This window comes from Haemaphysalis longicornis, unplaced genomic scaffold, assembly GCF_048455015.1.
Source record: "Haemaphysalis longicornis isolate Haplotype H1 unplaced genomic scaffold, Haemaphysalis longicornis Haplotype H1 scaffold_1, whole genome shotgun sequence".
Taxonomy (NCBI): Eukaryota; Metazoa; Arthropoda; class Arachnida; order Ixodida; family Ixodidae; genus Haemaphysalis; species Haemaphysalis longicornis.
Window position 1 is genome coordinate 359,319,521 of NW_027526203.1, and position 16,889 is coordinate 359,336,409.

At 45.3% G+C, this 16,889-nt stretch overlaps 1 protein-coding gene across 2 annotated transcripts in view; it reads left to right on the forward strand.

Moving 5' to 3' along the window:
* Wapl (cohesin release factor wings apart-like) overlaps positions 1 to 15,479 on the forward strand; it is an 84,513-nt gene extending 69,034 nt beyond the window's left edge. For both annotated transcript variants that reach the window (XM_077686146.1, XM_077686147.1), the window contains 2 exons: positions 5,525 to 5,620; positions 13,720 to 15,479. In XM_077686146.1, coding sequence (XP_077542272.1) covers positions 5,525 to 5,620; positions 13,720 to 13,785 — 162 coding nt within the window. In that variant the 3' untranslated portion in view covers positions 13,786 to 15,479. The remainder of the gene's footprint in view (positions 1 to 5,524; positions 5,621 to 13,719) is intronic.
* Positions 15,480 to 16,889: the final 1,410 nt, after the last annotated feature.

The window sequence follows — 16,889 nt, forward strand, 5'->3', positions numbered from 1 at the left end:
AAAATTTTTTTAAACGCTGTAACATTACGGCATCTTCTCTAATTAATTTAATACTGAAAATATAATTGTGTAATCCCAGACTTGGTTGTACGAACTAGTTTAGAGCCACGGAAAAAGTTTCTCAAATAAGCCGGGTAACGTGGTTCATTGCACCCCCCCCCCCCCCCCCCTTCCCTACAATCCCCGACGCGCACGTTCACCACGATCGTAATTTAGGTAACCTTACTATGTTTAGCAACTTTACTTTTGCCATTAAATTACACTTTGCGTACATCAATTATTACTACTCGCGCGCAATAGCAACCGATCCCGCTATCGGCCGCTGCCCGAACACGTCGCGCCAATGCAGCGCGCGCCGCAACTTCTGGCAAGCCGGTCATTCCATTCCTGAAGCTCGCGAGCTCGCTGTAAAACACAGCAATAACTAAGCGTTTTATAACACGGCAATGCGTCCAAAAGTTCACTTCACGAACACCAATTGTACACGGACGCACCGAGTTTCCCACTCAAGGACGCACCACGGCGATGTCGCGGGCACGTTTTCGATGCGTCTTTCGAGCCGCGCACTTCCCTATCTGGCGCACGATCTCAAGCATTATCGCCGCGATAACGATAGCGTCACTGTACGGAATCGCAAAGCATGAAACCACTGAACGGGAACCGAGCCGACCGCGAAACCGAGCGACACGGAGTGCGTGCGAACTGCGCGTCAGCCGAAACGCCCGGCGGCCATCTTGTTGTGGCCATGGCGGCACCCAATCCGGAGAGCCGTCTTAGCTAACGCGGCTGGAGAGCCAATCGCGTGTTAGATTTTATCGGTTGCTTCGTTTCACCGTCTCTCATTTTCCGCCGTTTGTGCGTTTGTGAATGAGCGACAATGAAAGCAGCGACAGGAAATCGGAAGTTGAAGACTCTGCCAATCTAACGCGACCAAGATGGCGGCGCCCGGTGCCGTCGTTCCGGAGATACAGCGCTGCGAAAATTGCCGTTTTTTCGTCATTTTGCGGAAATAATTTGTCACCTCAGCTGACGTAAATATTTTTCTTTGGCACTTCGCGATCGTTTTCGACGGGGAAACTTTGCAGACGCATAGAATATAAAACGTGCAATCCGAAAATGTGACTTCCGAAAAAACGATTTTTTGGTCACTTTTCGCCATCTGATCCCCGCGTCCCCCCTTAAGGAACAAATGAAATTGCTTGTACAGTAAAGGAGCTGATAATGTGAGCGAAAACGACACTATAAAGCATCGTCTGCGCGGCTAGGAAAAGCGCCAATCAAATATCCGCAACCATGGTAAGCCCTATCTCCGGCGGGGCCAGCGGGCTCTCCGGAGCGTTTTCAAACTGCCACCATGAAGAGCGTGCCTCGCCATTGGCGCAAGTCGGCAGGCTCCTCCCACTGCCGTGCGCGTTGGGCGTCATTTTCCGAGCAAGGTAGAATCTGTCGCGGGGGCAAAATCGTCAACGCTGGCGTGACGCGCACGCAACGCCGCCGCGTACGAATCGCATGCGGTTCGTGTGCGACGTCGCGTCGACGAAAAGCACGCATTCTTTTGACTCCCGCATTGACGATTCTAGCCGGCACCCCAGCACCAGCCTCTGCCTCGGTTGCCGCGAACGGCAGTGGGAGGAGCCTCACGACTTGCGCCAATGGGGAGACGTGTGCCTCTTGGCGGCAATTTCGAAGCGCTCGCAGCATCTGGCTGGGCCATCAGCGCGGCGGATATTTGGCGCGAATGGCATTTTATAGCGCAGTTTTCTCCCACACTGTGAGCTCCTTTCCCACATGATCAATTTAGTTTACGCCTTGGGCTGCGTTTTAACAAAAGGTTACAAGAGGTCGCTGAAGCTACTTGCACCTCTTCACGGCAAAAGCCGACGCCATGTTGCCGCCACCTGTCACATGCGCGGCACTATTCCATTTTTTCTTGTTTTCTGATGATACGAATTTTCGGGTGATACGGATATTTTCGCCGCCCCTTGAGATTCGTATGACTGAGATTTCGCTGTATGTCGCAGGAGCCGCAAAAATCCGCACTATAAGCGGTACGCACTATAGCCAAAACATGTGGGAATCCAACCGCATTGCAACCTACCTCTCAAATCATCCTATGTTTATCATCACTCAAACGCACAGCACTAAAAAACAAAAGCACAACCTTTTTCTCTCTCTCTCTCTCTCTCTCTCTCTCTCTCTCTCTCTCTCTCTCTCTCTCTCTCTCTCTCTCTCTCTCTCTCTCTCTCTCACATTTGCCGCCTTTACAGGGTTGCACATTGCAAAGGTGGATATACAAATGGCGAGCACGGCTTTAACTTCCGTTGTGTTTTGCAGGACCATGGGTGTGTTTTTAGAGTCTGTGAACAGATGCCGCAGGACGTGTTAAAAATGCCAGCGAGTCTTTTTTTTTTTTTTTTTTTTCCCTCCACCTTATGTTCATGTTCATGATGCCGAAGGCGGCTGCTTATCAGTGCAACATACTGGTGGTGGATATCTTCGGATTCGCGCGGCTCGCTTGTTCGGAAAGGGAAAGAGCAGTGGCTTATCTGTACACTACAAGCATGCATGGTTGATCTTTACTCTTTCGTGACCACAGTAAAATGGCCGATTTTGAGTGCTTCCAGAAAAACCTTTTTTTTTTTTTTTCTCTCTTGAGCTACTAGACACATTTAGCGTTGCTATGCATGAAATTGTAGCTTATAGATTTCTCTTTCATATATATTTCTCTTTCAAACAAATAACAGCAGTTTTGTGAAATATGTAATTATTGAGTGTTTATTGGTCAACGAAACAGAAAAAAAAGTGCACAAAATGAGTATACACAAAACACAAATAGGCCATTTTACTGAGCCTAAAAATTATTTCAGGAACTCTAAGATATAAGAAATGTTCCTACGTTTCTAAGCTATGATTCAATATATACATCAGCACTGTACACCGACTTTTGGATTTTTGCGGTCCCACCAACGTAGCGGCCCTGACGGGGCTGTTCAACTCCGCAAAGCCGCTCGAGAGTCAGTTGGTCTCTCTAAAATATGCATTCAAGCATGCTTGTGTGTGTTCTCACACAATATCTTTATCACTGAAGTGGTAAAAACCAAGAAAAAAATGTTTAGCGCTCTTGAGAAGCAGGCTATCTTGAAGGTGATAACGTGATACGGCGCGGTGCATTTGGCAAAATATCCCCGCCGCCTGTTGTCCAGACCCTACACATGAAAGTAATACCGCAGTCGTCAGATATTAGGCACGTTTTGTTCATAAATACAGTGTGAAGTAAAAACGAACCTTGCCTGGCAGCACCTGTCGAAGTCTGAGGCTGTTGAATGGGAGAGTTTTCATCAGAACTAAAATCTGAAGAATCCACATCATTGCTGGAGTGGTCACTGCTGCTGGGGTAAAAAAAAAAATCAACAGCAGCAGTGGTTTCAGCAGTCCCGGTAACCGCTGTCCGCCTTTGAAGAGCGCGCATGAAACAGGACTTGCTGCTACCTTGGGTTCAAATTTCACTCCCGGCGCCGTCTACCCATGTGAAAAGTAAACAAACGGCAGCAAAGCCGAAAAGGGGGTTTCTATTGAACACGCCAGATGGCGGCAGGATCCGAATAGTGCCATTTTTAGTTATTGCGGGTGGTTTGAAAATCATCGTTCACCCATGAACGATGGCCTATGGTGTGGTTGCGAAAGAGTTAAGCTGCAAATCCATACCATTTATGTAAAAAAAAGAGTAAAAAGCCTCTTAACGGCCCATAAGAAATTTTTTAGTAAGACCCCAGTATTTTCTGTATAACTCAAAAAATAATTATGCCACTTGAAAACTAATTGCATATTTGAATTGAGGAAGACAGAACACGTGTGCACAGTGATCTCCATTATCATAGACCAATTAATAAAAAAGTTCATTTTAACTCTTTCGGGACCGCTCCATAGTCGATCGATCACATATGATCGATGGTTTCGCGAGCCTGCAGAATACAAATTTTCGCTCGATGGAACACCTAGCGACATCTAGGAGATAGTTTGAAAACTGGAGTATTCTCTTTTGTGAAGTTTCTTTTTTTATCGCCAGGCGGCAACGCGTCAGATATTTTATTCTGACGGGCAGCGGTTTCGAATGTAAACAAACATGGCGTCATACTCGTGCGAGCGCGATAAGAAATCCGCCTCGTCTCGGTTCGCATATCTTTGCCTTCTACTGTGGATTTTAACGATGAGAGTGGCAGTGAAGAGTCGAAATGCGGCTTTAGAGATCGAATTTCAGCTCGAGTGAGGATTCGGGTGTCGATCAGCCTGGAACATCAAATCGCGCTCAAAGGTGGGTGTTGGTTTCGGTTTCAATTGGCTCTGGAGTAGGTATGTGCGCTCGAACTATGTTCTGGCTGGTTTATATTTATTCGCTAGGGTGTTAACTACCTATGGTGGTGATCTCCTGCCACCAGCGCAGAAACGGATCAAGTTTTCGCCGAGACAAGAGCCCGGCGTGTACCTGGGCGACGACGTAGCCATGGCCCTAGTGCCAAAGAGATCACACACAAAACAAAAACCCAGTTACACCTAGCCGCATAAAACTTTTTCAATGAGGAAACAAAGAATTGTGTTAGATTTTGTATATCCTGAAATAATTTTATTATTTTTAATATTTTTATATTTACGCTTTTTTCTATATTTTTCCGTAGTTTTCTTACGAAGTTCTTAGTTTCAGATTTTTTCATGGTTCTATCGTCAGTGTTGAAGTAAAACTTGGTATTGTATGTAAAAGAACACAGAATTAGCTGCATTTTGGTATATGCTAAGGCAGGATGGTGCCTTTGCTTTATGTAAAAAAAAATTTGTACCCAGACCTCCCTTTTTCATCACTTTTTCCGGCGGTCCCGAAAGAGTTAAGACCAGCGTCTCCCCTTAACTCACTGTCATATTCTGTGGGTGTTGGCTGAAGAAAAGTGACAATAGGCATTGGGGCCTTGGAAGGACAGTTCTGCTTCAGCCCTGCTTCAGCCCTGCTGCACACAGTTTATGAAATGAACTATGGTTATTGTGTTCTTTGTGATTTTCGTGATGTGCTGTTGCCCACAGTGTGGCATGTTAACTTGCTTGGCAGTCTGCCGGTATAAGCCCACTTGGCTGTTATGTCTCTTTAAGCTTGTCCCATTTTTAAGTTCCACAGCTAACAGGTGTTGCCGGAAAAGAAATTAGAAAATGACATAAAAGTAAATTACGTATTTTTGTCCATTCAATAATACTTCATGTTGTGGCGAATGCCTGGGAATAGCTTTCTGTTTAGTTTTAAAATCTAAACTTTAAAACTGTACTAGTACCCGTACCCTCATTAGGGCTTTTCAGTTATCAGTCTTGGACTCATGAGGACTCTCCGAGAAACTATCCACAGTGAGTCCAAGACTGTTCATCGAAGGGCTCCAATGTCTTCTTGAAGCCTCAACTCACTTTTATTCTTTCTTGATGGTTATCTTGCATGCCTTGGCAGGATGTGGTCCAAGTATAATAAATTGTGATTTACTTTTGTGCGCAGGAGTTAGCGGAAATGCTGCAAGAGTACACCCCGGATGGCAAGTTTCAGCCACTGGTTGAAGCATTGAAGAAGTTTCACAACTTTATCAACTTGACGGTACGTGATATTTACCTAGAAAATTTGATGACTCGTGGAATGGTTACCTTTCTTTTTACTATTTTTGTGTGGTTTTTATTTCCTTTTATTTTATTTTATTTCCTTTGCGTGTAGTTTGTGGTGACACTTTTTGGGCTAGGGTACCCTTTCATGTGAACAGTAATAGCCAACAAATTTAACCAGAACATCCAATTGCTTCCTAGTTGAACTGCAACAATTAGCTAGTACTGTTCTCAAATGCAGCTGACAGTGTTTATGCAAGGCCTTTCTTTAAAAGATGGAAACGCAGAGATGGCACCGAAGTGCTGTCTCCTGTTTACAGCAAACTTGTTAATCTCTAATATACACAGCAATGTAAGTATTCACGTTTTGCATAAACACCAGAACAGTGCATCCTAGTGACTAATGTCTATAAGTGGCACCATCTGCTCATTTGACTTATGCTGTCAGGATCTGTTGGTAGCAAAAATATTTCTCGACAAGAAATGGTTTTCTCAGATACGCAGCCATTCTGTTTTGGTTGGAAATCGCAGTGTCAAATTTTTCGAGCGTTTTATGCAGAACAGAACAAGCATTGAAACCAGCCTTAAAGGGACACTGAAGTGATATGTAAACATTGCGGGATTACTAGCGCAAATTGTAGTCCGGAGTCCCCAGGCCATGTTTCGACCACTCTAGGCGCGTTTACGCGATTTTATTTAGTAGAAAAACTAATTCGAAAACGCTGTCCTCCTCTCTTTACGCTCGCCCATTTTCTGTGGCGTTTTCGTGTGACGTCAGGAGGGGATGAGCTGGCAATTGGCTGCGCCACGGCTGCGCTACTGCACGGCTCCCCGGCCGACAGAGTCAGTCGGCCCAGCGTTTCGTCCGCCGGCGGGTCGTCGCAATCAAGGAGGTTAAAAAAAATTGCTTGGTCGCAATTCGTTCGCTTAGTTGAAACGAAGCCAGGACACGTTTGTGAATGGAAGAATATGCCTTTCTTTACTTGGTTTGTTTGTACACTGTATCTAGCTCCAAGTCAAGGTCGCTTCACACAAGCGCTGCACATGCGACGCTTCGCTGACTGGTACGCCAGTAGGAAAATATAAGGCCTATTGAAGGCGGGAGAAGAGTCAGCGAAGTCAATATAGGTACTAAGCAAATAAAATCAACTGATATTTTTACCGTACAGCGTAAAACTAGGGCGCGGGAAGCACTTTTTTACGCTGGGCGAACAAGCACAACGGTCAGCAGCACGACTACGCATCTGCGAACGCTTTTCCGTCTACGAAATGCAATTGCTAGACGTGAGCTACTGTGGAAACTCGGGCGACGCTTACTGCACGATCGCAGTACAACAAATAGTCACCTAAGCGGCTTGAAATGCCAAAACTAAATAAAAGTGTAAACCGGTTGTACAATATATACCTTTATTAGCAAGGCTTTCGCGTCCCGCTCCGTAGCTTAGCAGTCTGGGGCGCTAGGAATTCACCGTAAATGTTTTGCGAGTCACGAGTTCGAATCCCCGCGGGTACGTGCTTTTTTTTTTTTGTAAGTTAACTTTTTTGTTTTCCGCCGATGTTTTCTATATTGAGTTCACCTTTTTTGGGGCCGCAACGTTCATGGCTACACGAACTAGTTCACAAAACGCGCGCAGGCTGGCACTGGCGCGCTAGCGAGTTCTCGTTGGCGTGCTGTTGCCATAAGCACCGACTGCTTGCAGGTAGTGGGCACAGGCCAGAATGAACAGACCCTTGGCCTGGTGCGAACACGCTTTTTACGATACAGGCATGAGGGAGGCAAGCTCCAAATATGGGGTAAAAGCGCATGACATTTGGGCGTCTGCGGGTACGCGGAGGGCGTTCATGCACTGCGTAGGTCTCGGCTAGTGAATGCTACGACTACAAGCCGTCCTGGGAGGCTTATCTTGTGCATTTTACAGCCGACAACATGGCAGAAGCGCGGTACGATGATTACTGAGATATTGAGAATGCCCATCCAACAAAGCCATTGGTTATGTTTTACAGAACCGAAACCGAAACCAAAACTTGTGTGATTGCTAACCTTGGGCATCGTCCAATCACGGCGCCCCTCCTCTCAACGTCACAGCCTTAGTTGGTGCGGCCGCCGCAAACCGCGCATGGTAGTTTTTCTTCTTTCGCGCTTTGTAAAATAATTACCGATTTGTCAACCGGATAAACGATGAAAAGTGTGCTAATTTGAGCCAGTCTACGCAGTGCAAGCAAAAACGGGAGCTTGACAAATTCACTTCAGTGTCCCTTTAAAGGGCCCGTGAAATGGGGTTTTTGGGGGGATCAATGGTATCGCACTGCAGCGGCTATTTATTGAACTGATCTGTGATGTACTAGTCTGACCTTGATTTAAGCAATTTTTTAACGAGTGTAAAAACTCCAAAAAGCTACAAAAACATATTTCGTGTGGGACTGCGTTTATACCGTGGCAGGCATTTGTGTTGTACCGGAGTGCAAAGCAATTACACACCTGGCTCGACACTCACCTGTACAGGGTGGAAGGACACAGTAAGCGCCAAAGAAGCAACTCGTGTGACGCGAGTGATCAGCACTCCGTTTCTGGAACAAGAGTTTCATCAGTTTCATTTCTGTTTTCTTGACTGCTGTACCCAAAAGGATTCTCTGCACTCTCATCTGTGATTCACTGTTTCGAGCGTAGCATCAACGTTGTTTCTGTTATGAGGTAAAGAGCATGCGCAGCCCCTGGTTGGGGCATCTACAACTCCTGCCAAGGAGTTTCGTTTCGTTGCTTCTTATCAAGTCGTAATTGTAGAAAAATGTGGTTGGATGTGCTCAACCTTCTGAGCGAACCATGTTGCCTAATGTCTTTTGCGCACTTTACTATTTACTGTGTTTCCATTTCCGCTGAAAACGAAAAGCTCCGTTTGCAGTTTCCGTATTTTTGGTTACCGGCTGCTGTAATGCAAGTAGCAGGAGTGAGACAGCTGCGCATATTGCGCAGTTTTGATACAAACTGGTTTTCCTGCGCCGGGCTGCTCCAAAAGCTTGAAAATTGCAAGAATTGCGCCAAACTGCTCCAAAACAGTCTAAGAGCCGTGGCTTTTAACTCTTTTTCAGTTTCAGTGGAAAAAAAATGCTTACTGACGACATAATTTTCCCGAAATGGTGCTGTTTGTAAAGGTTTAATTGATTGATCATTCAATAAAAAAACCCACATTTTCCCCGAGATAGTTCTTTTGGAAGTCACAATGTCGGTTTGCACATGTTATATTCTGGGTGTTTTCAAAGTTTTCCCATCGAAAAACATTGCAAAGTCCTGTAAAAAAATATGTACTGAGGCGACAAACTACTTGTGCAAGTAGATGAAAAAAACGACAATTTTTGGAGCATCGTATCTCCGGAACGACGTTAGTGGGCGCCGCCATCTTTGTGTGGTGGAGATTCGAAAATATGGCCACCTGGCGAAGCAGTTGCTCGTGGTTCAGACCGAGTGCTCTTTGCCGATTTCTACCGTGGTTGTGGTTATGGGGGTGGCTGGGTCTGCATTCCGGAAAGTTGCGTGACTCGAAAGACGGAGTTCGTCTAAAACAACGTGGTGCCTGCGAATTCGCTGTGTTTCGGCCTTGAGTGTGAGGCGCAGTGCGTGCTTGAAGTGAAATTTCGGACTCATGGCAGTGTTATAAAACGCTCAGTTATTGCTGCCTTGCGAGCGGCGGGAACAGGACGATCGACAATGCAGAAGTGGCGGCGCAGGCTACATCGCCACAAAATGTTCAAGCAGTGTCCGATTGCGGGGCGGGCTATTATTGCAAGCTAGTGATATTGCAATGGTGCATCTATCTGAAGTGAAATTTAATGCCGAAAGGGAGGTAGCTAAACATACCAACGTTACTCAAATTACGATCGTAGTGAATGTGCACTGTGGGAATTGAAATGGGAGGACTGGGGGGGGGGGGGGGTGCGCCGACTGTCACGTCGTTGCGCTCTACACTTGGGCTTAAAGCAGAGTCTGGGATTACAAAAATAATAATTTCAGCATTCACATGATAATAAAAATGCCTTACGATTGCTTAGTTTTTCAATTCGATATTTTCAATGGAGCTCCACGCTATCTATGCATAGAGCCTAAGAATTTAAAAATGGTTTGTAAAAAGGTATTCGTATCATCCGCCGGGCTGCGCAGGTCCGTTCGTAAGGGCCGAAATTTTTCCCATTGCAAACAATGCGATTTCACCGTGACTTATCAGAAATTCGTATCATCCCGAAATTCGTATCGCCCAGAATCATATCATTGAGATTCCACCGTATCACGTTTTGCGTAATCATATCCACAACTTTTCGTCAGGGTGTCGAACCAAAGAAGGTACAGGTTTGGGTGGGATGCAAGTGACTTCATTTCATCCCGCTTCAGTTTTGATTCGACTAAATGATGTATTGAGCCGGTTCGCGAACCGGTTTGCTTGGTTGAATAACCAAATGCAAAAAAAAAAAAAAGTTCAAAGTGGCCATGAAGACAAAATGTTAGTTTGGTTCATTCAAAAGTCTGTTTTCTGAAAATAACAGTGATGCAATTTTAGCATCAACTATAAAACATAAGCTACATATTAGGGAAAACAGATGAAGTAGTAAAGATTCACTTGCCACTTTCTCGTACAGCCCTTATTACATCGTAGGGGCTACATAAAACCACCGCCAAGAGGCTACGTCTGCAGGGTTTATGGGTCCGTCTTGTTTTGCTTTATTGTGCCACTTAAATACTAATGTGGATTTAACACACCGCTAACACTGTTTAAAATATTTACCCTGTTAGTCACTGCTGCTGTTGTGTAGCGGGCGATTTGCAAATTTTTCTGTTTCTAATCTTTTTGGGTGAAACAACGTCTTTTAGGCCATCATGGAGTTGAACAAAACGCTAGCTGCGGTGGCTCAGTAGCTAAGGCGTTGCGCAGCTGAGCACGAGGTTGCGGGTTCGATTCCCGGCCGCGGTGGCCACTTTTCTGATGGAGGCGAAAGGCAAAAACGCCTGTGTGTACGAGATTTCGGCGCATGTTAAAGATCCCCAAGGCGGTCAAAATTAATCCGGAGCCCTCCACTACGGCGCGCCTCATCGCCTGCATTGCGTCGGCGCATTGAACCCTACCATCAATCAGTTCTTCCAAATAACGTCAGGTTGTACTTCGTATTTACGGTTTCTTTTAACATCCCAGGCCAAGCGTGTAAGGAGACGCAGCAGAGGATTAGCACCGACCACGGCCTTGGATGCCTTCGGTCTTTAGCTGCATTTCACTTCAACCAAGGCAATTGCACCTGTGTCTCTGTACCGAAAACAATCTCCAAAAAATCTCCCACATAAAGCACACACGGGTGCACACCCATGCACACACGCTCATGCACGCACACGCAACTGGCCTTTCGCTCCACCTGTGGAGAGCAGCTTTCTTGGTGAGCCATTTTCTCATGGCAGAGATTGAGGAATCACTCGAGTTGCTTTGCAATGTAGATGCGGTCACCATCCATGACACAAAACCTCAAAGCTATAATGAAACCATGTGAATGTACGCAGAAAGGGCACGCAAAGAGTGCATGACTACGCAAGAACACCTGGTACACAGCGTGTGACTGATGCACATGGCTGAAGTCGACAAATCAGTGCTTTGGAAAAGGGAGAACCTACGATTGTAGTTTGTTACGGTGTGTCTTGTTGCCTAATAGAATGTTCAAAAACCGGTGTGGATAGATCATTATCAAGAGGCAGGAAAACTTCAGAATAGTTGTGGGATATGAGGGGTTCCTCGGGGACCTTGCCAGCACTCTGGGGTAGGCCACCACGCTAGCTCCCGGTGTGTCAACCACGCTGGCTCTCATGCTTACAGCAGCCCAGTGAAGTTCGCCGATACGAGAACACAGTAGACAGAAGTGCCGAAGCACAGCCGTTTATTTGGGGAATTCCAAAGCATGCAAGCACAAGGCTCAATGGCGTTCACGAATCACGCCGTCCAAGTCGTGACCGCGAACGGGAGGCAGGCACTCGCGGCGCGCGACAAACAAAGTTTCCACCTGAGATACATGTATCCGCCGACATTGCCGCGCTGCTCCGGTGAGACTCTCCCCGTCTCCCTGCTTCGCACGTTCCTGCACGGACCGGTGGTGCCATCTCTCAGGGGCGCCGACGAACAGCGGAGCGCCGGACCAGTTTCAGCAGACAAATCTCTCCCGAAGTGTGCGCCGGCTCAGGATCGCGGTTCTCCACGATTCCCACACAGTAAAATAAAGACTTGAGTACATAGCATCCTGGCCCCAGGGTTAATGGACAGCGCTTGTCCAGAGCAACGGCAAGTGCAAACTTAATGTGGGCCCTGTTGTTGCTTTTTGTTTAACAGCCTGCTTTTTTGCATTTGAACTAGTGGAGTCCCACTACAAATAGTTTGTCAACTCAGTCCATGAAGCCTTCTGAATTGTTTTGTGTTTACATCTCTAAGCTTATTTTGCAGCAATTATCCAAGGCAATTAATCTTCGCTTTGAATGCGATTCGAACTAATAAGCTACTGCTATTCACACAAGCTGCCTCTCGAGCAGAGCCAGGTATTCGTCGTGCTACACTTTTCTTCTGCTTCATTTTTTTTTTTAATTTATTTTATTATTGTTGTTGTTGAAGTTTCAATGCTCTTTATATAATCTCCCATCACGGTGGACATTGAAACCCTAGAATTAAGCCTGCGTACCAGCTTATCCCCTCTGTTCATTAGCGGGAGACATGTTTATATACCAGTGGTAGACTTTTCAGTTGTGATATAAGAAAAAAATATTTTAGCAGCCACATGAGAATGCTACCCATGAATTTGATTGTTGGTAACCTAGGGCAATTTGTTCGCAATCACCTGCCTCAGGGTGTGCACCAGAATATTGTAAAGTAAGCTTTACTTAAATGCTGAGTCAATGCATTATTGCTCTGATCACTGGAGTGTATTTCAAGATAGCTGTCAACGATGTTCGCGTCACTGTGAATGAGTCTCTGTTCCTCCTCACACATTTCATCCTGCCTTCCACTACAATGCGAAATGTAATACAGATTATGCAATTATGTACTAAAAACGTAGTTAGACACTTGAAGGATGGGGTGAAACACTTTTGGGGGGAGGCCTTTAAATTTGTCGACAGCAGTACACCCACTCTGGAAGAAGTAACAGTAGCGGCAGAATTGCAGGTTGGGATAGTCAGTTAAAGTGCTTCTCCGAAAACTAAGCAGCCCTTCTGAAACAGACAAAACAGCACTAAAGGCGGAAAGGATGAGCACTGGGCAAATGAGACAGTGCCGTGGACTGGCCTGCTTCCTGCATGTGTCATCTACCTTAGTGCTGTTGTTTCTTCAAATATGAAATAAGTAGTGGCAGCAAGATCTGGGAATGAATCTCTTGCACCCCAGTGGGTCACAGTTGTCAAGTGTTTACACTTTCTAGATGGGTGGCCTTTTTAAATGATTTATGAAATGCAACAAGTGGGCACATGGGGGGGTGTGTGGGCCTTCACCATCACCCAGCACAGCAATCTTGCGGTCTGATTGCCCCAGCGCACTCGCAGTGGGCGAAGGGCAGAGTCGATGTGTCATATCTCCTGCAGGCTGCCGAGAGTGACTACTACTTCTTCTCTTTTCTTCCTTTTTTTTTTCTTCTTCTTCTTGGCCTTGCAAGTATGGGTGCAAGTGCGCATCCCTTTCCCCAAGTTGTGTTCAAGAATAGTGGGTTGATAGGATTTATCTTCAGGGGAAGAGTGGGCATGAGATTATGAAGTTGATAGTAGATGAAAGAGAAAAGCCCAAATGACACTGACTGCGCATTATTGGCAACTGATGGTCGAACCATTTCCTTGTAAACTGCTTTTTTGTTGTTGCTGTTGTTGTTGTTCACCTCTGGAGCGAGTTCAGTGTGCTCAACGAGAATATCGATTCTGGTCTGACAGCCTGCTTTTGGGGAAATTTTCTGGTAGCACATGCGGAGTTTGAAATATTGCTCGGTGCAGTGTGTGTCCAATATAGGCAAGCTTGTTTACATTGTGCTTTTTTTTTATTGTCTGCATTGACAGTGGCATTTTTGGCTGTGTGAATTGAGGCATCTCGTGTTTATTTACAGGGTGTCCTTGGAAATACGGCCACAAGAAGCATCCAACGTGTGATTGAGGTGCTCGAAGACAGCTGATCACCCAAGGCCCGGCACCTGTGACTACCGAAACCAACAGCCTGGATGATTCCATGACGTCGTCACTTCCGCTCATCAGCATTTGCGCATGCTTAATGTGAAAGCCATTTTGTTGACACCCTTTCCCTTAGCTCTGTACATAACATGTCACATTGTTCTTTTCCCCTCAGCCATTTCTTTCGCTTCCAACCATTGGACGAGGTTGTTTCAGTTACACTGCACAGCTTTACTGGAAAAGGGAGAGGAATGGCGTGGTGGTATTGAGGCCCACCTTTTTGGCAGAGATGTTTTGCGCATACTTCTTGTGGTTGTTCTTGTTACCTGTGCAAAAAAGGCAGTCTAGCCACTCGTTCTTCTTGCAGAACACTTAATATTGACAAGGTTTTATATAACCGCAGCTATGTACGTACATGCAAGACGAATGCGCTGCTTCATAGTTGTTTGTTTTGTGACTTTAATCTGCGGAGGTGGCTTATTTAAGACGATTGTTTGTGACCATTATTTTGTGTGTCACGCGTTTACACCTGCAGTCTTACTTTTTGGGGCAGGCGCCTTTTGTGGAAATATTTTTTTGCTGTCTATATTTAATTGACCGGCCTTGTGGGCTTCCCCTGATTCTTCGTGGGCTCTTTTATGTCGTTTTTTGACAACTCGTAGTGCATATAGTTGAGCAACTTGTTCAGCTCGTGCCTCTGGGCTTAGGTGAGAATTAATTTTTAGAAGCGCTTCTTTTGAGCACCATTTTTAGTCAAACGGAAATTTAGAACTTGCTATATGAGTTCTCCAGTGATTTATATGACCTCTAGCAGACAAGTTTTAGTGCAGCGTTTTATTTTTAAAATTTTCAAGGTCTGCAGAGTGCAGGACAGAAAGGGACAACAAGGCAGCTTTCCCTTGTCTCCCTTATTTATTTTTTTTTTAAATTTACAAGTAGCTCTTAGTTTTACAAGGGTAACTGAAGGTCCATTGAAATTACCATAATCATAGGGAAGTGCGTGGGGCACTTTTTCCTCTGATTATTTTACGTTGTTCTGTATGAGGAGGTTTCTGGGAGAGTAAGCATGCTGTTGTCAAGTTTTGCGTAGAGGGAATCAAATGTTGTAAAAGGTGGCTAAATGCGTTAGGGGCAGGTGTAGGACACATTTCTAGTTTTACTGATGCACTCAGGCCTTTTCTTGCCATCTAGAGGGATACACAGAAGTGAGTGGTGTAATGTCATGTATGTTTCTTGTGCTGTGTGTATATCAGAGCAGTCTAACCTAGATTGAGCAGTGGTATGGCTGACTGTAAAGCCAGATTCCAAGTGCGGCACTTTTTTTCGTTTCTTTGCGCGAGCATCGACTTGGCTGTGAATTAGGCCACCTGTGTATATACGACCATCCTATCACCAACACTGCATTCTTTCTTTTTTTTTGTTTGTTTTATATAAGGTCTATGTTTAATGAGGCTATTTATTGACTCTCCATATATTCTGGTGCATTGTGCTGTGTGACTGTTTTGTTTCTTCTTGTGGGCACCGTGTTAATTCTGGAGTTGTACAAAGTTCATGTGTTCATGGACGTATGTTGCACGTGCTTCCCCCATTTCATCTTCTTATGTTTAATGAGGATGTGGTATTTGTATCAGAATATTTATCTACAGGACAAAAGCAACCAATGTTCTGAAAAGGAGTCAATAAATTTTATGAAAATATATTTTTTCTATATTCATTCTTTGGGCATGTGTTTGTTGGGTCACTACTTAGGCCATGTTACTTGCCCACTCTTCCTAATTCAATGGATGATTGTTAGCAACTGCGCTGCTGTAGGCCATACGAGCATGAAAGTTTGAAAACCTTGGAACTTTGAGTGGATAAACTGGCTGTCGCATGTTAGCCACTAAGAACCTCCGAATAGACAGTCTTTTTACCTCTAAAAAAACCTTATATAACAAAAAAAAGCAAAATAGGCAGCTTCACTAATATTTTTTTCAATCATTTCTTACATGTAGCTGTTCCATTGGACCAAAAATGACCACATTTAATATTTAAATGTACTTAGCATAGCTTCTAAAAACATATGGCTCACAGTAATGGCCGGATTGTGTTATTTTTCTACAGTTGCACTTGCCTGCGTTTTGGCACATCCAACCAAGCTCCACATCTGCCAACTGCACTGAAGTGCACCGATGTCCACATAGCATTTCTTCAAATAAGTTTGTTTTTCGCAGGGCAAAGCACGAATTTGGTTGGCACTTGCATACCCACAAGATTACAGCAAAATTCTTTGGAGCAAGGAAATTTTTCGCTCTGCTGGCAGTCCGCACCAACGGAGTCCTGGACTGAGGAGCCCGACCAGGATCCCGCTCGACTTCACTGTTAATAAAGTTTGCTCCTCCTTCTCGGCAACGCTAATTAGGCAGCACACTTATGTTATCATGAGCTCTGACCTTTCGACAAAAGAACTAGAGAGGAATTAATGCAAATCGTTCCCCTAGTACACCACGCACATGTACTACAGTAAAAGCTCATTAATTCGAACTCGAAGGGGACCACAAAATTGTTCGAATTAGCGGGTGGGTGCTAGAATGAGGGAACATTGCGCCACTCTCTGTGGGCAGAACACAAAGAGGCGACGTCTGGGCTCATCGCGACTTATGCGCTACTACAGGTTTGTTGAGCGCGCCAGGTGATTGCAGGCCCAGACCAGCGACCGTGGCACAAAGAAAACCTGCAACAGCATACACCGGAGCACTGGCCCTGGAGAACTGTTGCAGCAGTGTGGTGCACGCACTATGCTGTTGTTTTTTTGTTTCGTTGTGTTTCATCTCTACGAACATTGATTTGTTTTGGATTAGCAACACATTGTAATCACTCTGAGCCAACTTCTTCTGCGAGGAGCGATGGAAACCAGGGGATCCCAGTTCGCCTCATTCGCCATAGCGCCTCATTCGTTCTGTCTGGTTTTTTTTTTCGCTCTACGTTTGTCCCTTGTGTTACAAAAAAGCGCTTTTCCAACCATGTACAACTACCGATACCAACTAGCCCAACAACAAGCCTTACTGAACCAATTCGAATTAACTGTTCTGGATATCGACGCGTTCGAATTATCGGTAGTTTTCCCCCA